This window comes from Neodiprion virginianus, chromosome 7 (genome assembly GCF_021901495.1).
Source record: "Neodiprion virginianus isolate iyNeoVirg1 chromosome 7, iyNeoVirg1.1, whole genome shotgun sequence".
In the NCBI taxonomy this organism is placed as follows: Eukaryota; Metazoa; Arthropoda; class Insecta; order Hymenoptera; family Diprionidae; genus Neodiprion; species Neodiprion virginianus.
Genome location: NC_060883.1, coordinates 23125158 through 23147615, shown reverse-complemented (window position 1 = coordinate 23147615; position 22458 = coordinate 23125158). Strand labels below are relative to the sequence as shown.

Below are 22458 nucleotides of genomic sequence, written 5' to 3'. Positions count from 1 at the left end.
ATTAGAGGGGAATAGAAAAGACTTGTAATTTATGTATCAACATTTATTTTAAGCTAGTTTGTAAGATGTGACACTGCAAATTTATACGGCATATGGTTGTGGGTCATTTGGATCTTCGTGATACTTCGTGTACGTTTCTCTGTGACTGAAGTCACGTTTATCCTCCTGGCTTCCCCTCGGAGGTGCTTTATCATAATCAAAAGCAGACTCTGTTCTTCCAAACAATTTGTCCTCTGCCTTGATATCGTCCCTGGAGTAAAGAAGTAGAAATGATAATGAACAAAACAGAAATTTACGAAATTTTTAAATGTTTGGAGAATCTGCTGGAAAGTGGGATTCAACGCACCTGTATTTGCCTACAACAACCTTCTTTCCAGTCACAGGATCCGTTACGTCACCCAATGGATAAACTATCTCCAGGATCTGTAATTTGTCGTACACATGATCCGACTTAAAAGCAGCATTTAAACTTATTAGGTTGTATGTAACGAGTGATGCGAACCTCGTGTGTGATGAGGCGAGTCACTTTGCTGGGCAATTCCCTAATCAAAACAGTGTCTCCAGGTTTGCACAACGCCTGGGGATCGTGGGCGTAGAAGAAGGAGTTCTCTCGGTAGTACTGGAACCCAAAAAGTAGGAAAAGGAGTAACATAACCTTAAACACGATCAGCGCAATTCGGATTTAGATACCGGATTACAACGTACGTACCATGTTAAGGTTTGTGTCGAGTTTAAAATGCTGAACCCGTATTTTTGAGGCATTTTGCTTTACACAGGGAACGCACTTTCCCAGTAACAGAGACAAGGCCTTCTTCCCTTGCACCGCTGCGACCGCGACTTTCGCCATCTTTGATAAGCCTGAACAACAAACTAACCAACGGGAGGAATGATTGGGCTGCTAGAGGGGCTCAGTTTTTGTTATTAAGTTTGCGCTAAAACGAAGAGGTAGCGCCACATCGGATGCGGCAAAACAAAAGGGACTTATCAAATAGTAGATGACGCTCGGAGTTCAACTTTGGATCAAGCTATGAAAACAGGTGATTTCTGTGATTTAGAACCTAGTAACCACGCTTTATGTTTAAAATAACGCGTTGCTTCATTATTTCTATGTTCAGATATAACCATGTTGAAGTTAGTAACGTTACCGTAACGGTTCATGCCGAGGTGAAACCGGTACCTCGTGACTTTGGAATTGTTTGAAATTCGGTCAGTCGTAATAAGACAAAACATACTTTTGGAATCTTCGTTCCTTCAAAGTAATTGTAAAAATAAGAAAATAGTGATTTTTCCCCAATGTTATGGCTCGGGCCAAATTTAAAGAGGCATGTTTCATCAACGAATGTAATAACCTGTTGCGTCAGTGCTACGACGATTGAGAACTGAAATGCGCACATGAAACAGCGGCTGCGATTTTCTCTATTTGATAACAGCAGGGTAAATATTTGCAGCTTTCTGGTTCCCGAAGCTTAATAATCTTGTAAACGATCGGAGTTCACAGTTCCTCAAAGTTGGAATATCCGAAAAACATATATCTAGTCGGAAATCGAACACCCTCGAATGATCGCGTGTTACGCAAAGCTTACCCGCAAGTACGATTGCATAACCTGACAATGAGTCGTTCGCGATACGCGATTATTCACAACAGGAGTGATGTAGTAACAGCAACGACGCGTTACGCGAGACGAACCAGCAACTCTGATAGTAATTAATCTCAAACTATTAACGGCATAACTCTGATTTTCGATAATGGCGCTCTGAATTACGTGTTTCCATAATTAATAACGACGTGCTACGGTATCCTTGCGCAGGTGGGCGTACACACACATCGGTTGAATCTATCGGGGATACAAGCGCCCAGGAAACTGGATAAGGAGCTGGCGAATGGGAAGTTGCGGAAAGACGAGACGATGAGGCACGTATAGAGGTAAGTCGCGAGAGTAAAGTTGAGAGTCGGCGGATGAAGCGATCACGCTCTCGAGTAAGACGGCGAGGCCTTAACGACGCCGGGATGTTGGCGAAGAAAGTATACATAGGCGGGTTGATGGGTTGCTGCGGATGGGTGAAGGGGTGGGGGGTGGTGGATGTAGAGTTTGCCAGGAACAGGGTTGACGAGAAATGAAAATGGCTCTCTGCAGGGCGGATTAAACGAGGCAAGTCTTTGTATTCCGGGCTCGAAACGAGGGGAGACAGTGTAGGTCGACGAGGCAAAGAGGGAGGAGAGCGAGAGGGATAAAGAACGGGGGAAAAAGCTATACGTCCGGGAATTAACCTTGAGTCGAGAGTTTCTATGTACGATAAATTGCTCGAGCGATATTTGCCGATCCTCGTCCGTGATCCTGTCCTGACAACTTTCCACCGACTATTCCGGCACGCTTCGTCCTAGGGAGGATGTACATTGTCCGCGGGAGCCTTACACTATCCAAAACGCGGTTCCACAAAGGTCCGCGAAGTGTGTCCTGTAAAGCTTTTATCTTCGACTCAAAGCGACTTGATTCGGCCGGACGAGCACAGTCGACGGAGTCAATTCTATTGTTGGAAAGAAAGCAGGACACGCCTTACCGAAGTCTCTTTTTTTCATCGGCGGCGGAGAATGAGGAGGAGGGAGGAGGGAGAAGGGGAAGACGAAAGGTCGGATCGTCAATTCGTTTATCCCGGGAGTTTTTTCTATGTATCGTTTCCAAAAGCCAAAGGCAAGGCGGCACGCGTGTAGTACACGTATAAGGCGGCGACCTCGTCGTGTCGTTACGGGACGTTGATTTCTCGTTCCATTCTTCCTTCCGCGGCTTCCTGCATGAATCTTGGTCCCTTGACTCGACCGCCGAAAGTAACGAGCCGGTAGTCCTCGAACGTCTTGGTTTTCGCCACTGGGCTTTTTGCTTCCGACCTGCAGGTAGGTATAAATGAGTTTGGTGGGTAGTGTAGTAGCTGGACTTTGTATACCTACGCACAATCCTCGAGGCGAAACTAGGGAAGCTTGGGTCGTAAACTAATACGAGCATCTCTCGTCACTGCGTGACCTAGACTTGGGGTGGGAAATTCTTATTATCCCCCGATCCACGAGCCGAGCACTGCTTGCTGTGCGGAAGTAAATCGCGTCCTTGAGATGGCGAAATGGGTCGAGCAGCGTATTGGAGTGTTTTTCTTTTTTCTTGTTTGCCCTGGCGTTCTGTTCGCGCTAAGTACTTCCAGCGATGAGCCGGAGCAGAAATGGCGCATATATATTCGAAGTAATTAACGTACTATAGATTAACGTAAAATCGAGAAAATATTTCTGCCTGCTTGGGGTCATTCAAAAGCACCGAAAAATACGAATATTTTTCATCAGGTGATGCATGGTAGACAATACAACCGTTGCTCGCCTTGTAGGTTTCTCTAACTTGAATAAACGAGGTGCAGAAATTGTTTTGTTCAAAGCCTTCTAGCCATTGCCGGGCTTCTCTTTAGGATAATGTAAAGCCCCATTAACAAAAGGCGTGCAGAGAAAGAAAACCAGGCCGTGCGCGTTCCGTTCCCGCGGGCGGAGCAAAAAGTGAGACGTTGTTTCGCGTAATTGCGTAAAGCATTGTTTACACGATTAGTATGACGATTCTTTTCCCCTACTTTTGTTTTTATTTTTATTTTTTTTTATTTTCCCTAAAAATCCCTCTGTAAAGAAAGTAAGTAAACTTCGTCCTGTTTTTGTAGTACGTATACGTATAGGGCTATAGGTGCGTATAAAGAACATTAGCCGGGAATGTTGCCAAAATTAAAGAAAATTGCAGCAATTTATCGCTCTCAAACGCGGCAACGTTCAGACCGTAAGTCTGACCCTCGAAGTAATCGCCACAGCGTATAACCGTCGGGTGGTGCAGATTAGTAATTTCATCTAATAAACCTCGAGGCGAGTTTTCACCCTCGTATTTTCCGTCTCTCATTGTCAGTCAAAATTCGCCAAGAAAAGAAGTGAAGAGAACACGCTGCGATACAACGTGAAAAGGTTCTCCAGCTGTAGAAAAAAGAATCGCAGCTTTGCCCCCCCCCCCCCCCCTCCAACCCTTCGTAAAAAACAAAGAGCAAGGAAGAATGTGAAAAAAAATGAAGGTAGGACGTAAAGAGAGTCCCGGAAGGAGGAGGAGAGCTTAAACGTCGACTCGCGGGGAAAGTTGCACCTAGGAGCAGCTCGAGTCGCTCCTAGGCGACGCCGGGAGGGCGAAATTTCTTCCTCGTCGTCGGGCGTTGCGTTGGTTGGGGTTGCCGTTGCGTTTAGTTGCGTTCGGGCCTTCCGCGCAGACGTCGAGGCTCGGTGGATGGGGGATGATCGGAGGACAGAAGGGTGGGCGACGGACGCGCCTCGCCCGCTTCGTTGGTCCTCCTTGCGTTCAGTTCAGATCCAGAAGCCGAACGGGTCGCGTGTCTCTTTCTTATTTTCGTCGTTACCGCAGCGACGGTCCGATCGCCCCGATTTTCATCCTCTTCCAGTTTCCACGCCCATCCCTTTACTCAGTTGGACGGAGATTCTAGAGGGCTGCGGACGCGTCGACGCCGCTCTTCGTTCAATCGTCGTTTCTGTACCGGATGATCGACGGTTGCAACGGCGGATGGATGTTTGTACAATTCGTCGCGAAGCAAGTGAAGGCAAGTGTGAAGTAAGGCGCATTAATAATCGGTCAGTTTCGTTTTATTCGAAAATATAATAATTGCGAAGCGGTCCAGACAAGTGTGAAGTAAGGCGCATTGATAGACGGTCAGTTTAGATTTGTTAGAAAACAATTGCCTGTCGTGGTGAGTATTCGAGTATCGAACGCTGCGAGTTGAGAAGTGACGATCGCTAACGAATAACAAAAAAACAAAATACGATCGTACGATGCTGCAGCAACGGCAGCGTGTAACCGACCTGTAACAGGGTAATAAGTATCTTCCATTAAAGTGTTTTCTTTTTCTTTTCTACGTGTAGTTGTTGTTGTTGTTGTGTTGTTGTTGTTTGTGTCGTGCACGCGTCTCGCCGCTCCCGAATATATAATACGTAAACATAACGAAGGCAACTGCGATTCGATTGCTTCGATTCGACGCAAGAAAAACAAAGAAGAATCCGACCATCGGCAGCCGCGTTGTTCCTTACTCTGGGATGAAACTTCAACCCAGACGCTGACGCGATAAAGATGAGCGTGAGGAAAAACCGTTGCTCTAACAAATTCGCGTTTCCGCAAATATTTTCGCAGCATCGTCGTGGCCGCGATCATCTCGTGAGTGCGTGTAAATAAATCGGCGCGATGCTGCCGGTTCAGGTCGCCGATTCCTGATCCACCGTTCCTGCGTCTCGGACTGGCGTGTTCCGTTTGTTTTGTGTGTTGTTAAATTTTCGCTTATTTTCTTCCTACGTCGCGCCGTCGGCAGTGAGTAAACAGTGCGCGGTAATAATTGATCGAGCATCGTGGTGAGGTGAAGTGTGCTTGTTGTTCGTCGCCCCAGCGTTTATTGGAGAGTGTGGCGAGAGGAGGAGGAGATCGCTCAGCATCTTATTCTTCTTCCCTCTCCCCTGTGTTTCTTCTTCTTCTTCTTCTTCTTCTTCTCCTTCTTCTTCGGGCGGAAGAAAAACCCCGAGAGTGAAATGCCGTGATGGAACGAATCCCGAATACCTCCGTCCGTGCCGCCCTGCTTCTCCTGCTTCCCCTGCTGCTCGCCCTGCATCCGGAAGTCGCCGACACGGCACGTGAGTAAACATTTATTCTCCCTTTTTTTCGAATATATACGTCTGATTTCCAGCTTTTTCGAGGACGCTGTCAATTTTCACAGTGTCGAGTGGCCCTAGAAATATCCTTAAATTTTGCTTGCCCTTCAAAAGTCCTGGAAACTATCATTGAATTTTTCTTGTGCCCTGCAAATGTTTGTTTTTTTTTTAATGTTCTTGAATTACCTGAAAATCTCGAGGAAATGTTCTTGAATTTGTCACGGAGCTATTCGATCGTCGCTCGTCACACGCGGGTAATTGTTAACCACGTGTATACAACGAAGATGCGCTGCGGCAATGAAAGAGGGTGAAAACTTTTTCCTCCCTCCCTCTCTCTATCTCTCCTCGTCTCTCTTTTGCACAATCACGAATAGGGCAGGGTGGGGGTGCACTTTCAGGGCATTGATTAGCCCGGACAATCGCGAAAGGTTGGGGACGCGGACGAAACGAACGACCTGAACTGTTTGTTGAAAAAGCTTCTCTACAGTCAAGTGTAAACCACTCGACAGAAATTTTACGCCGCTTCGTTCAACCGCAGCTCACGTCGGCCGCAGACGATGCCTCTCTCTTTCTCTTTCTCTCTCTCAATCTCATATTCGCAAAATATACGAGACCAACTCGGGTGCTGTTGGCTTTTCACTGCCTGTTCTCCCCGTCGTTTTTCTTTTTGTTTTTTTTTTTTTTGTTTTTTTCTAGTTTAGATTGCGTATTGAAAACAACCGCAGGACATTCCTCTACGTGCGAATTGTCGTCGTCGGTGAATAATTTTGCTGATTAAAAGTTTACACTGAAATATCATTGGAGTCTGATCTCCGTCCTCCTCCTGCAGCATAATTATGAATTAAAACACTAGAAACTTTATCCACAGCACGATCGTATGTGTGATAGTAGACGACGGTTTTTTCTCTTCTTCTCTTTTCCCCCCACGTATAAAACGTGTGCGTAACGTAGATATACTCGTATAGTATCATACGTATTAAACATCGTTATAGTTCGTGGTTTCTAATTTGCAGGGCGGATGTTGTTCGCGGTGTAATAATTATTTCATTAGTTTGTTGCGATTGTGTAATTTATACACACGCATGTACACGTGTGTTACGCATGTTGTGTGTGAGTTTCGCATTTATTTCTAGACCTACTCTCTAAATTATTCCACAAAATATTATAAAGGTGAAGCTAGAGCATCCAGACGTGTTAAACTTTTTGGAAATCCAAAAACGCAGCTTGATTTCATCCTCTTATTAATTCTCGGGGGTTAGAGATATACGTCGTGACCTAAGTTTGTAACGTTATTGTAACTATGCGTCTTTAAAAAAATACTCGTTACTTTGCAACTTTAGAGGATTACCTGAAATTTCGTAAACCGTTTTAACAAGGCACGAATAAACTGAGACTTTATAAATTCAGCTTCTTGAGTTATTCTAAACGTGCAAAATATGTAGTAATTTTTTTTTTGTCAACCTCTCGATACGATAACCGTTACCTAACTTCAGCCTCGTAGATATTTAACAAAGTTTTCATTCTCGTTCTTCATTACCGTATTCGAATAAACGTTACAACGTTTGGCTGAAAATTCTGACTGCTGCTAGTTTCAGCCTTGTTGCAAAATCGACTAAAACACAGCCCTATGCGCATCTGTTCCTGCTGCACGTCCTAAGCGGTGTATAATGTATTATATAATAATAATACATGTTGCATTATACAAATCATATAATATATATGTAACACCGGAGCTTTCAGGGTGGAGAGTAATAAATATACGCCATACGCATGCATATTCGTACGATAATAATGATAACAAAAAAAAAGAAACAAAAACAACAACAACAACGCTCGCAGTATCCGTATTTTCCAATTAATCAGAAATAAACAAAGTCAACGCCTGCAGCCACCCTGGTGGTGGTGGTGGTGGTGGATTATGCATATATGTATAACGACTCCGATATATAAATGTTATTTATTACTCTGGTAGAGAGAGAAAGAGAGAGAGAGAGAGAGGCGGGGGTGGTTGGATTTTGTCCATTCGATTCTATCTCTCTGAATTCGCTCGCTGCAGCATTTCGAAGCGAAACGTTGCTGCCGCTCTATTTCGATGCCGATCAGAAAGCTTCGTGTGTGCAGCCTAGTTAGTCTCTCGCTGTTGACCGTAAAATGCAAATTATCTTTTGCATATTATCATTATTATGAATTGTTATACGTATATATTGAAAATTGCAAAATTCTCGCTCGATTTTATATTCGATGAATAAAACAGTTTTTGTGTTAGTGTTAAATTATCACTGAAGGTGTTGGCCGATTTTTCTAACATTTCTTTTTATGATATCGTCATCCTGCTTACTCGCAATATTGAAGTTAGTATCGTTGATTGTAACAACGCATAGAAACAAGTACGATTGATTTAAAAAATTTTTACAACGATTTTCGAAAAGTTTAGTCTCATCTTGATAATACGATTAAATTTTGCTTGAATTATGGATTACTGAATTGGGTAAAATAAATCCTGCAAAGGTAGTGGATTTTTTTTCTTGCAAATGAATTTTTACATCAACATCGCAAAATTCAACCACGTCTTAAATCGTGTAACGATGATTTTTGACAAGGTCGAAGTTTAGTAACGTTACGTTAACACGACGGATGTTTAGGAAAAACTCGTCAAGTACTTCGATGAAATTTCAAGCCGGTAAATCGTAACGAAAAATACACGCTTACATTTTGAAAAGTCGACTCGTCAGAAATTCGTTTTAAAACTAAGAGAACAACGATTTATTCCCATCATGTTGTTTTTAACGTTACCCAACTTCAGCCTTGTGGTTTTTATTCACCGGCTTGAAAGACACGGATAATATGATACGCGATATTCTCAACGACGGACCGCCGCATATTTTAACATGTTGTTGTAATTTCATGCCGCACCAACATACGCGACATAATAATTAGGGTCAAACGTCTCCTCGACGGACCGGAAGTGGTCGATTCAAACTGCTCACATAACCACCCGGGGTAACAAAGGCCAGGGTCTCTCTCCCTCTCTCTCTCTCTCTCTCTCTCTCTCTCTCTCTCTCTCTCTCTCTCTCTCTCTCTCTCTCTCTCTCGCTCGTCCTTTGATAGAGTAGAGCAATAAAGTTTAGTAGCAGATGAGGAGGATGAGGAGAAGGAGATACCGTAGCAGTGAGAAACGCTTCCGATCCCTGCAAGTAAACCATCCCCCACTCTCCGAAGCTTATTATTGTTGTTGTTGTTGTTGTTGTTATTATTATTATTATTATTATTACCACAGTTTGAGGATAGCGATTTATCTATTATACGCATATGGGCTATTCCGCGTCAACCGGATCAGTCATCTCTCAGATATTTTTTTAATTTGGCATGTGGATTGTGTGTGAGGAGTTAGATTTTTGTGCCAAAGCGCGAATCTCATAATGCAAAATTCGATTTTTTATTAACAATAACAAATTAGACTCCCATTTTTTTCAAAAATTCATAACTTTGGCAAAAAATTAGATACAATATATATTTTTTTTTCAAATTACGCGGAAAGCTCCATAGAGTTTAAAAAAAAATACGAAATGGTAAAAAAAAGTTGTTATCAATTGTTTATTTAACAATTAATTTTTCAAAGATTTTTAAAACAGTGACTGACACGATCAAAAAATTTTTTTTAAATTCTGACATGTTCCTTGAACTGTACTACAACCTGTGAATTAATTCCAGAGGGGTGTTTTTCTTCGTTTTTGAGTAAAAAATCATTAAAGGTGTCGATGCGCGTGAAATTGTGGCGCGCCGAGTCTCTACGTAATGGCGGGCGGCCGGTTGCCGTCCACCGCTACCCCGCGGTGGCGTCGCAGCGTTATTTTAGAGTCATTTTCACGATGTAGGACATGATTGAAAAATCTGAAAAAAATACTGTACCTTCACAAGGCCTGCTCAAAGCGATAAGTGAAGTTTCAAGAATGTGTTTTTATTTTAAAATAAGTAGCAAGTTATGTAATTATTATCATTTATGTGCACTCTCATGGTGTGTATTTCGAATCTCTGTAATAAAAAAACGGTGAAAAACACATTCCTGAAACTACACTTATCGCTTTGAGCAGGCCTTGTGAAGGTACAGTATTTTTTTCAGATTTTTCAATCATGTCCTACATCGTGAAAATGACTCTAAAATAACGCTGCGACGCCACCGCGGGGTAGCGGTGGACGGCAACCGGCCGCCCGCCATTACGTAGAGACTCGGCGCGCCACAATTTCACGCGCATCGACACCTTTAATGATTTTTTACTCAAAAACGAAGAAAAACACCCCTCTGGAATTAATTCACAGGTTGTAGTACAGTTCAAGGAACATGTCAGAATTTAAAAAAAATTTTTTGATCGTGTCAGTCACTGTTTTAAAAATCTTTGAAAAATTAATTGTTAAATAAACAATTGATAACAACTTTTTTTTACCATTTCGTATTTTTTTTTAAACTCTATGGAGCTTTCCGCGTAATTTGAAAAAAAAATATATATTGTATCTAATTTTTTGCCAAAGTTATGAATTTTTGAAAAAAATGGGAGTCTAATTTGTTATTGTTAATAAAAAATCGAATTTTGCATTATGAGATTCGCGCTTTGGCACAAAAATCTAACTCCTCACACACAATCCACATGCCAAATTAAAAAAATATCTGAGAGATGACTGATCCGGTTGACGCGGAATAGCCCATATGTATAATATAGAATAATTAATACACAGTGTATTTGCATTGTATTATATGTGTACAACAATAATAATAATGATAATAATTATTAGAATGATGATAATTCGTAGGTTTCACGATAATATTATACGTATGAATATACATATATACACATATATAGTCTAGGCTCACTCATTTGACATATGACGGTTAGGTAATTGATTAATTGTTCAATAATTTGCGTTTGATATGTAACTGGCTGCGGGGGGAGGGGTTGTAATCGTTGTGAAATAACAATTAACATGACCGATCAATCTGCAACAGTACTGTGACGAGCGGTTGTTTGATATTCGTTTTTAACGCCGCGTTTACGTATGAAAAATATTCAATATGCACGCGTATAGGTATATATAATGTAAAAGAGATGGTGTTTTATTATTGACGTATAAAATATGCCGCATCAGCTGCAGTGCGACGGTTGAATGTGGCTTTTGCGGTGTAAAGTATTGATAACAATTTATCACACATAGGTACGTACCTAGAAACAACAAAGAGAAACATATCAAAAATGATTGATCTCTTCTCTCTTTCTCTTCCGTGCGCGTGCACATACGTTAGATTATTTTTTCGTATCGTCGTATCAGACGCAGTGGTGTAATTTATTCATTGGCAAATCATTCGCAGGTGTTGGGACGAATTTGTACGTACAGAGTGTCGTTGTTTATTTATTATAATATGTAGAATATTATTCGTAGTCGGTAAACGTTGCGACGTATGATTTGGCAGATTTTATTACGACACACTTCCTGCGTTCACGGATATCCGCGCATATTGCATACTGCTAATAATGTTCGTCGAGTTGTGCGGAAAAGAGAGATGGAGAGATAGAGAGAGAGAGAGAGGAGAGGAGAGGAGAGGATGCGACGCAATGCAACGAACGCTGATTTATCAACCGTAGAATCGAACTAGCTTTGCTCGCTCATTCGAGCGCGAACCTAATGATAATATGACAATGGACCTGCATTCCTCTTTCCATGCTTGTCTGTGCGTTGGCGTTCGAAAATCACGCTCGCTATATTTATCCATCGTTGCGTTGCGTACGTATGTATAATATTTTATTCATAAAGGTGAAATAATTGCTGATAACTAATTGGGTTTGGAAATATGATGGTAAGAAATTGTTGAAAATCTCGTGTCATGTATTTAAAAATGTTTAAGTAGTGAGCCAAAAAATATATATTGACTATTCTTTCCAAGTTGGACATTTTTTCATTATTATTTTTTTTTAATTTACTTTTTTATTTTACTTCAAATAGCTCAAAAAAGGTTAGAAGCGAAATCTGACGGCCCACTCTGGGTTTAGATTTTTAAGAATTTTCATTATTGGATATTTAACCCCCCACGAGTCGCACGTTATTGCGATCAGTCAACTTTCAACAATAACAAGATGATTTTCTACCGGTTTTGGGATCGCTGATTGCGAATCTGGAAAGTCTATATATTCGTTACTATTCTATCTCATTACGATCACTTTTGCTATATTTTCTTGCAACCGTTGCGAAAATTTAACGCACGTTCAAGAATAAATTGACGTCAAAGCCTTGTCTGACTAAAAAAAGTCGAGTAAACCTCAGGAACTGATTCAGCGTTGCGATAACCAAAAAAGGATCGACGATAGCGGAAAATGTTTACGCGTACCTCGTTTTTCCTAATTCCGATAATATTCGAACAGTTTTTTTTTTTTTTTAACGATACTTGTTTTACGGAATTTTTCTAGTTACGGCAACAAATGAAATTTTTCTCAGTCTACCGCTGTCTATTAAAAGGGACAGGGTGAATAGGGAGAACCGTGGCGTTCTTCCAAATAACAATTATACTGTTATTTGCCTTAACCGGGGGGAAGGGGGGGACGACAATGAAATAAATGAGCGGAATGAGGGCTGGCAGGGCAGGGGGGGGGGAGGATCGCTCTCGGGGGTCGCTCAACCGGCATCATCGGCCAGAGGAAGCCGTCTTAATAAAAACAACAGCGTCTCTCTTTCTCTCTCCCTCTTCTCATCAGCTTTTCATTTCTTCCTTCCTTCCTTCCTTCCTTCCTTCGTTTCCTCCTTTTGCCCGATTTCGTGCGGCGATAAACGGAATCGAGGAAAGGGTCGCGCTGTGAACTCGAATATTACACAAAACATCTTGCTCTTCGCGTCGACTAACAATAAACAGAGTAAAAATAAATATACCGATGTATGTACTGTTTCTATTTTTAATTTGTTCTTCTTTTCTCGATCGAAGAACAAAGTATAACGAAAATTTATACCTACGTCTTGATTATAAAACTGAGAAACGAGTTGATTATCACCGTTGAGAAAAAAAAAAAAAAAACTTGTATTTGGATACGGCGATATAAATGTTTTTTTTATTATTATCAAAAACTTCAGCCGAGCCAAATAACGATCGATAAAAAATTTTTTTAATTTTTGTACGAACATATTTGGTTCAACTTAAATTTGATGATGATGACAATACATTTATTTAACCATATCCGAACGTACGTTTATTAACACTAATTATTATTAAGCTGTCTGATATTATCTCTGAAGAGAAAAGAGAGAATTCTAAACTCCGGTACGTCAAGTATTTATCGTCATCATCATCCTTCCGTCATTTCCTCACCACCTGCAGAAATTTCATGCTCGATTTAATCATTTTTACCTCAATTCATGGCATATATGCCGTAAAATTTTATTTTTATCATCATCGTCATCATCATCATCACCGTCATCCGTAGATGAATTATTATTGTTTAATTAAAAATGATATACACATACACGCATGCACGCATTATGCCCACCATTGTCTGCATACCCACACGCCCTGGGAATGTCCAATATTTACCTTAATGCTTTCACGATTAGTCGGTGTATTCACACGTGAATATTCGTACATACATCGCATGTACGCAAACACGCGTTTATCCTCCAGCAGTGTCTATAAAATCACCGCACTTACGGCTTGGTTATACGTACAATGCAGGTATCTGCAATTCTGCACACACGCGACGGTGTTATGCAAGTATTTTTTTTGTTATTCACAGATTTTATAGAATTTGGTATTCGTGGAATAGGTTTTTTCTCTTTCTCTTTTCACACTCGACATGACGTAGCTGATATAATTCTCTTACATATGTGACGTAATAATATAATTATACGTGTGCTGTCTTGGACGAAAAAAAGACGCCGAATCAATTGGGAAGTTTTATTAACACCATTTATTTCGTATCTCTCACTTATTCTTTCACTCTCCCTCACGCCATAGGTCCTCTGTAATAATTGAGATTAATATTCGTTCTATGTATTTTATTAGTTCAATTACCGAAACGTGTCTTTGTTTATTTTTTTTTCTTCATTCTTTTTTCCATTCTATACGACTCTGAATGTTTCTCTCTAACAATTGAAACAATTGTATTAAACGTACAGTGAATCGTGCTTTTTTTTTTTTGCAATTTTTCTATCGAGATATTTTGTAATCTTTTCATATGTATCGAATGAATTTTATTTTTCTGGCCAAGAATTAACAAATGATTGACAGTGCACAGGATGTGAGAAGAAAATTTATGCTGCAACACAAGAACTGTTTCGAATACAATAATCATTTTGATTAATCTTTTTTTTTTCTAAATCCTCTTCGTACGAACGTAATCCTATTATATTTATATATGTATATACACACATGCGGTGTTAGCGATTGATTCGTTAATATTTTAATTATTTTTGTTTAGTAAATTTGATGTATAAAGTTAACTTAGGGGTTTCATTAACCGAGCCTCACAAAGAACGATTTTTTTTTGTAAGATTATACATAGTTACGCGTTCTGTTATAGCCAGTGACAGATATGAGCGAAAAAAACTAAACCAAAATTTTTTTTTCTCCTCTTCATTTCGTTGTAGAGTTCGTTGCAAAACTTCACACTAGTCTGTACATACTGAAATTATAAATCGGAAAGCTTCGAGGAACAGAATTTTACGTAAATATCACGTTTATTGAAATACACAGAATATTTATTCGGTACGCATTGAATATAAATGAGTGCAATATGTAGGAAATTGAAGCAAAATTATTATTTCTCGTTTCATCACGAGCAAAAAGCAAATATCTTAGATATATGGTACGTTAATCATGTGCGGACATATATATTTCGCCTTCATTTTCACTCCTGCCGATTAGTGCTGTGCATCATATTTCTGCAAGTTATCTCTCGCGCCGCCAGTGACGACACCCCATTGATCCTTGGCGCGTTCATGTTCCCTGGGATTTCCGGTTTTGTGGTATTGATACTCATGATATCCAGCGTGAATGCCCGCGCGGATTTTGCTTTCCCTTGGATCGTCGTAACCAACCCATCCCATTGCTTTGTCCAATCTGTTGCTGATTCCTCTGTCCGTTGGATCATTCGCCAATGGAGTTTTCACCGGGGCGGAATGTAGACTTTGAACCTATCGTAAAAAACGAAATAATAAAACTCGATGTTAGTTCGACATCGATCAGTCGCGAGACTTTCCGTTTCAGATCATTTCAAAGGAATATAAAACGTATGAATTATAATCGTAGCCAATTGATTTGAGGAAGTGGTTGAGATTCGGATTGTGAATATTGATTAATTGAAGCTGATTCAACGTTTAAAATAATGAAGCAACGCGTGTCGAGGTGACGTTCAACCGTTGACAAAGAAACCTCAACTGACGACGATTCGTTGGGAATCACGAAACTTAGGCACCGCGGCTCGAAGACCGACATCGACGCAGAGGTAACGCGACAAGTAATCGACGAAACGTAAAATAAACGAAAACTTATCGAAACAAAAGACACTGTCGGAAATGATACGATTGAAACCACGTTGAGACGATATTGTCAGGAAGACGTCAAGAGACGAGCAGAGAGTCGAACGACGAACAAAGGCTGATAGAAAAGAGATTTTTTCCTCGTGAAAAATGGGAATTCGGAAGTCGGCGGAGTCGCGTGGCGATAACGGAAGCTTATAAATCTACGAAACAGTGACGAAAATGATTGGAAAGGTACTTACGCAAAAAATAAACACAAGGCACGAGAGCCAAAGATATTCGCGAGTCCAAATCATGTCAACTCTGACAGACAGTCGAAGGAGATGCGGCGAAATTAAAGAGACGTTCTTCTTCTCGACGAAGCCTTTGCAGAACTGGACGTACGGTACAGTAGAATCTCCCCATATATATACAAACCACTGAAGCTCGACTTCCCGTACTTTGGAGTATACGTTGATAGAGAGAGTAGTCGGTGAATCCCCGGCACTGGGGTCAGACAGACTGACCCTAAAATTATCCATCTAGAGATGATGATTAGCAATATTTACGAATAAAAAAGAGAACAGCACACACATCAACATACTTTTAACACACAGATAAAATAGCGCGGTGTCAATCCGACCCTAGTATGGGGCAGTCAAGAGTTGATAAAACTTCTCAACCGAGATACGATAAGCGGGGAATATTATTCAATAAAAAAAAAAGAAAAAAAAAAAAAGAAACAGTACTGAGAAAATTTTCATTTGTTGCAGTAACTAGAAAAATTGAGTAGAAACAGGTATCGTCAAAAAAACTGTTTAAATATTGTTGGAATTAGGAAAAATGAGGTATGCGTAAACATTTTGCGATATCGTCGATCCTTTTTTTGGTTATTGCAACGCAAAATCAGTTTGTTCGGTTTTCTCTACTTTTTTGGCTTTAACGTCAATTTATCGTAGCACAAGCATTAAATTTTCGCAACAGTTACAAGAAAATATAGCAACAGCGATCGCAATGAGAAAGAATAGTAACGGCTATAAAACTAATTTTCATCTTCTGCCTAGAACTATATTTTTCGATCTTGGTAAAAAATGAAAATAGTCAAGGACTGAGCGGTAACCGGAACTAAAAATTTCTCTCAGTGAGGAAACTGTCTGCTTTTTACTCCATCGGGTGTTTCAGCTACTACGAAATTTTCGTTCATTACGTAGAAACTCTGCCGTCATACTTGGGTGAATTTTCGCCGAATTTTTTTGACAATGTGATCGCACACGCGTGTGTCGCAATTAACGTGACGACGATTAATGTACAGACGCTGTTCGTGACTTGGGGCTGTAAAAGCTTGGTTCTAAAATTGCTTTCTCCGTTTCAATCCAGTACAAATCATACCGAATATCTGCACGTTAATTTAGCTCATTGTCGGAGGCGGCGTAGAATTTTGTTAGGTTTTATGAGCGGTTGCAAAATCCCTGCTACGATGATAATGATTAGCGATATCGAATGGTCGGTTAAAAGTTTATTATTTAATTTTAAAAGTTCTTCCCCGAGAACTTGATCATCGGTTCAACAGGGTTAATATTTTACGTAACACAATTTATGAGTAAGAAATGTATAAACAAATAACGATATAAATTATCGCCAAGTTTTTTTCATATCTTGTCCTGTAAATATATTATTTAACCCGACAGCGATGCAAAAATCAGAAACTTGCGCTTCGTAATGTAATCACCGTTCATTTAGTCCGTTATTTACACGTTATGTACGTAAACTGGGAAAAAACAGGAATAACGTGAAAAAATTGGGAAAAACACGGGAATTGTCTGGTAATCCGGGATAATTAGAGCATAATTTATACCTATTTTTTTTTTTTTTTTGGTGGTAAAAGGGTGTGTAATTTTTTGTTTTCGTGGCATTCGTTAAAAACAAAGCACTCAAAACGCATACGTATCACTAAAATCGTCGTATCCGTTATTTATGTGTTTTTTTTTCTCGCAAACGATTCTAATTGAAAACCTTTGAAATGCAAAGATTCGTCGATTTTGGTGAAGAATGTGTGAAATTTTTCATCTCTAGAAAAAAAAAAAAAAAAAAAGTAGCATCGGGCTTAGAATTTAAATAATTAAAATTGTGATAGTTTCCTTTTTTTCTCTATTTGTTGTAAACAATAAAAACTCGTTTGTGTCTCCTTTTTTTTTTTTTTTTTTTTTTTTTTGTAACGTAGACAGGTGAGGTTTTGAATTTTTTTTTGCGTGTTCTCCATTCACATGTATTATTTTCAGGATTTTTCCATATGCCAGTTCTTTTTTCAAAAAATATTTTTTGGAAATTTCGGATGTATCCTCATATTTTTCGCGCGAATATATAATATTGGGGAAACAAAATCAATATGGCGACCTCACCTCACGATTCGTGAAAGAAAATTGCTGTTTAAAATTAATGTAATTTCAGCCCTAATTTTAGTCTAAAATGACTGGGCTAATATTCAAATTATTAACGCAGCCGGAAATTCTCAACACGGTGATGAAAAGCTCTCGTACACGTTGCCGTGATCAAAGATTTCTTTTACAGAATTTCACAGATCGGCAAGCGATAAACGATATTCACGAGGACTACGAAAAGCACGGTGTTATAAAAAATATACGAATGGTTTATTTTTGAAAATTAAGTGTGCGGAGTTCGATGAGCGACCCTAAAAACGTCTGGTCGCAGAGATTTTTCTTCGGATTCTGTCGGAATTTCAAATTTTCGTCAGGCATATTGGATCCGCGATTTTTAATTATTAAATTCCGATATCAGATTCGTAATTAGCGAGCCCAAAAACTAACAATTTACGTAAACCGTGTACACGTGTGAATGAATTATATTCTTTCAATGCCGACGATTTTTTCCACCAATTTGTTTCTAACAAGAATAATTTACATTATTCAGCAACAATTACTCTGGAGTATTACAAACTTGTTATAAGTATACCATCGGAAGTAGCAAAAAACCGCTAAGAAATATGTTGAAAATTTCTCTAAAAACACAAAAAAAATAGGTATAAAATAAGTGGCAAGAATATTTTTCAGTATGACTCAAAGGGTCGAGTTGACCGAACGTGAGTCTGTGGTCTAGTTGTAAAAAGAAAGAGGGAGATAAAAGAGATTGAACTGTCGCGTTGTCCGCCTCGGCTGCACCCCCCACCACCCCCCTCTTATCGCCTCTCGGCAGCATCGCTGCGTACGTCTGCAGTCTTTCTCCAACACCTTATCTTTTTTCTTTTCTTTTCTTTTTTTTCTTTATTATTGGTCTCGTCACTTCGCCCTCCCCCCTCTACGTATGTACTATACCCTACCATGTAGTACGGATAAAGAAGCAGGGTGTGTGTATATATATATATATGTATGTATGTATGTATGTATGTATGTATGTATGTAGACCCCACCCGCAGTTCTTCGAAAAGTTTGTCGGACGGTATTAACTCTGATAAAAAGAAAAAGGTAAACTATACGAGGAGATAAAGAAAGGACGAGGTGGGGGGAAGGATTCTGTTCGGTTACTTGTTAGGATCGCGATTTTCATCTTCTTCGTCTAATTATTATATATATATATATATATATGCATATGAATATATTTTTTTTAAATTTACCTGCACGAAAGAAATTTTTTCTTCCTATTTACTTGTTTGGAAAAAATTTACAGCAATGAGAATTTCTTTGGCACTCACAGAATGTGAGGAGAAAATTTATGCTGCAACACAAGAACTGTTTCGAAGACAATAATCATTTTGATTAATCTTTTTTTTTTCTAAATCCTCTTCGTACGAACGTAATCCTATTATATTTATATATGTATATACACACATGCGGTGTTAGCGATTGATTCGTTAACATTTTAATTATTTTTGATCAGCAAATTTGATAAATAAAGTTAACTTAGGGGTTTCGTTAACCGAGACTCACAAAAAACGATTCTTTTTTTGTAAGATTATACATAGTTACGCGTTCTGTTATAGCCAGTGACAGATATGAGCGAAAAAAACTAAACCAACACTTTTTTTTTCTCCTCTTCATTTCGTTGTAGAGTTAGTAGCAAAACTTCACACTAGTCTGTACATACTGAAATTATAAATCGGAAAGCTTCGAGGAATAGAATTTTACGTAAATATCACGTTTATTGAAATACACAGAATATTTATTCGGTACGCATTGAATATAAATGAGTGCAATATGTAGGAAATTGAAGCAAAATTATTATTTCTCGTTTTATCACGAGCAAAAAGCAAATATCTTAGATATATGGTACGTTAATATACGGACATATATTTCGCCTTCATTATTTTCGCTTTCTTATTTGCCCGATTTCTCTCCGGCCGATTGTTGTTGCGCATCATATTTCTGCAAGTTATCTCTCGCGCCGCCAGTGACGACACCCCATTGATCCTTGGCGCGTTCATGTTCCCTGGGATTTCCGGTTTTGTGGTATTGATACTCGTGATATCCAGCGTGAATGCTCGCGCGGACCTTGCTTTCTTTCGGATCATCGTAACCAGCCCATCCCATTGCTTTGTCCAATCTGTTGCTGATTCCTCTGTCCGTTGGATCATTCGCCAACGGAGTTTTCGACATGGCGCAGGAATGGAGACTTTGAACCTACCGTGAAAAAACAAATTAATTAAAACTGAATGTACGTTAGTTTAACATCGATCATCACGGAAAAGTTGCGAAACTTTCCGTTACAGGTCATATGAAAGGTACATATATAAAATTTATGTATTATAATCGTGGCCAATTGATTTGAGAAAGTGGTTGAGATTCGGATTGTGAATATTGATTAATTGAAGCTGATTCCACGTTTAAAATAATAAAGCAACGCGTGTCGAGGTGACGTTCAACCGTTTACAAAGAAACCGCAACTAACGATGATTCGTTGGGAATCCCAAAACTTAGGCACCGCGGCTCGAAGACCGACATCGACGCAGAAGGCGACGCGACAAGTAATCGACGAAACGTAAAATAAACGAAAACTTATCGAAACAAAAGACACTGTCGGAAATGATACGATCGAAACCACGTTGAGACGATATTGTCAGGCAGACGTCAAGAGACGGGCAGAGAGTCGAACGACGAACAAAGGCTGATAGAAAAGAGATTTTTTCCTCGTGAAAAATGGGAATTCGGAAGTCGGCGGAGTCGCGTGGCGATAACGGAAGCTTATAAATCTACGAAACAGTGACGAAAATGATTGGAAAGGTACTTACGCAAAAAATAAACACAAGGCACGAGAGCCAAAGATATTCGCGAGTCCAAATCACGTCAACTCTGACAGGCAGCCGAAGGAGATGTGACTAATTTAGCGAGACGGTATTCCCCGCGAAACTTCCGTAGAAAAGGTCGAGAGATAGGCGGCGCTGTTGAAGGTTGATTTTTAATCCTCCAGTCGGGTTGTCGGCACTTGGTCTCGTCGGAGCGAATGAAAGTCCGTTCGTAAAAGAATGCGACCAATCGGCAAAGACTGACGCGTGTGTAATTGATAGATTTGTTTTTTTTTTTTTTTTCGGGGTAAATCCTTTCATGCCAGTTCCTTAATTAATGAAAAGCAACGTTACGATGTAAAATTAATACGCGTCATTGTCGGTAAAATTACTTTGAAATCCAGCGCCGAATTGCGAGATATCTATTACGAAACGGCAGCGTCGGTTGTTCAAACTTCTTCTTGGATGAATTTCCGTACCTGCAGGTTATGTACGTCTCATGTCTATACGTGTATGTACGTATATTTATATAGCAGCAGCGGCAGCCTCGCTGAGGCATCACACTCGGAAATAATTGTATTGTCGTTTAACGAGGTTTATGGTAATTTAGACCAGGTATGCCTGTAGGTATAATGGAGCCTGAGGGAACTACAGGCAGGGAGGGGCTTTCTTATACGTTATTATTATATTACATTTGCCGTTCACTGTCGTGTCGTTGGCAGGAATTGGGTGGTGAAAAAGCTGAAAGAAAGAAAGGAAGAATGAAAGAAATGAAGGGAGAAAGAATAAAGCCATTCTTGATTCTTAATTTTTATTTTTCAATTTGGTTACGGAAAATATTGAGATCGTCAGTTTTTCTATCATGGGAATTGGAAATGATTTTCTAAGGTAACAAGTTTACTTTTTTTCTTTTTCTTTTTGTTTTTCGCCGTCGAGGAAACTAATCGGCTTAAAGTGACATTTTTTTTTTGTACACAATATTTTTCTTAAATTCAAATTGAATTTAAAACTAATATAGAGTTGATAAGCTGAACGATTAAGGTTTTAGCAACTTACTAGAACTGGGGAAAACATCAGGGAAAAGTGAGTTTTAAGGTCGTGGAAGAGATGGAAATGTCATGGAATTTATTTTCATAAAATTTCTGGTCACCCTGTGCAAGTAATTTTCTTTTCTTTTCTTTTTTACCTTAACTTTTCGGTCTTTGGATCGTGCGTTGATTGTAATTCTTGGACCGATTCTTACAGGTGTGATTATTTTGCCGGTGAATATTTGTACTCTACGCAATACATTTTTCATCAAGTTGTTGCATCGTATTGTATATGTTATATACACGCACTGTGTATGATAAAAAATATATATACACAAATACGGATCACCGCGCAAATCTCGCCGAGAGGGAGGGAGGGAGGGAGGGAGAGGGGATTTGATCGATGAGCCAAAACTGGTTTTTTCTATTCTGTTTTCAACGCGATTAAAGCCTTCCAGACGGTTTGCTGCCCGTCGAGGTGAACGAATTTTCTCTTCTTCTTCTTCTCCTCGCTTTAATCTCTCCTTCTTCTTTTTATCCCGCAATGTCTCGCCGTCCATTCATTCTACCAGCAACAAATAATCCCTTATTTATCTATTTATATATATATATATATATCTCTCTCTCTCTTTCACTCCGAAAGCTCTTTCGGTTCTTCGTTCCAACTTTCGATGCCTGTGCGTGTATATATATACACATACATACACACATATTGGTATAAAAGTCCGAGGATGAAAATCGGAAAAGAGTCGTCGTTGCTCGCAGCAAGGTATAAAATAATACGTAATAACTCAGCCTATGTAATATAATGTAATATTGTAACTTTGGGAAGTTACAAATAAAGAGATTGGTTCTTGAGATCAATCAGTGAAGAATCAGGCAACGAAATTAACGAAATGCTTGGAGAAAAGAATGCTTTCAATGACAAAGTGTGTAATTTGTTTAAAGTCTGTAACAGGACTGTTTTTACAACAATGCCGATTGACGCAGCAAACTTGTTTATT

General features: G+C 39.5%; 2 protein-coding genes and 1 long non-coding RNA gene across 5 annotated transcripts in view; 1 reads left to right on the top strand and 2 right to left on the bottom strand.

Annotated features, from left to right (window-relative positions):
* Window positions 1-28: 28 nt before the first annotated feature.
* LOC124308970 (28S ribosomal protein S17, mitochondrial) lies at window positions 29-871 on the bottom strand. The gene is made up of 4 exons (XM_046772170.1): window positions 710-871; window positions 503-619; window positions 347-423; window positions 29-250 (listed from the first exon to the last, which is right to left on the bottom strand). Exons 1-4 carry the CDS (start codon window positions 845-847, stop codon window positions 82-84), a joined length of 501 nt encoding a protein of 166 aa, XP_046628126.1. The 5' UTR covers window positions 848-871; the 3' UTR covers window positions 29-81.
* Window positions 872-4227: 3356 nt separating this feature from the next.
* Window positions 4228-22458, top strand: part of LOC124308961 (hemicentin-2) — a 162578-nt gene continuing 144347 nt past the window's right edge. For all 3 annotated transcript variants that reach the window (XM_046772156.1, XM_046772157.1, XM_046772155.1), the window contains exon 1: window positions 4228-5689. In XM_046772156.1, the coding sequence (XP_046628112.1) occupies window positions 5596-5689 (94 nt within the window). In that variant the 5' untranslated portion in view covers window positions 4228-5595. The remainder of the gene's footprint in view (window positions 5690-22458) is intronic.
* Window positions 19322-20864, bottom strand: LOC124308974 (uncharacterized). The gene is made up of 2 exons (XR_006909152.1): window positions 20433-20864; window positions 19322-19824 (listed from the first exon to the last, which is right to left on the bottom strand). It is a non-coding gene; the product is annotated as an uncharacterized LOC124308974 (long non-coding RNA).

Excerpts from the sequence above, each read along its gene's own strand:
- LOC124308970 (XM_046772170.1), bottom strand. The coding sequence starts at position 847 with ATGGCGAAAGTCGCGGTCGCAGCGGTGCAAGGGAAGAAGGCCTTGTCT. Across the intron at positions 424-502 it reads CTCGCCTCATCACACACGAG|ATCCTGGAGATAGTTTATCC; the intron begins GTTCGCATCACT and ends GACAAATTACAG. Across the intron at positions 251-346 it reads GTTGTTGTAGGCAAATACAG|GGACGATATCAAGGCAGAGG; the intron begins GTGCGTTGAATC and ends TCTTTACTCCAG.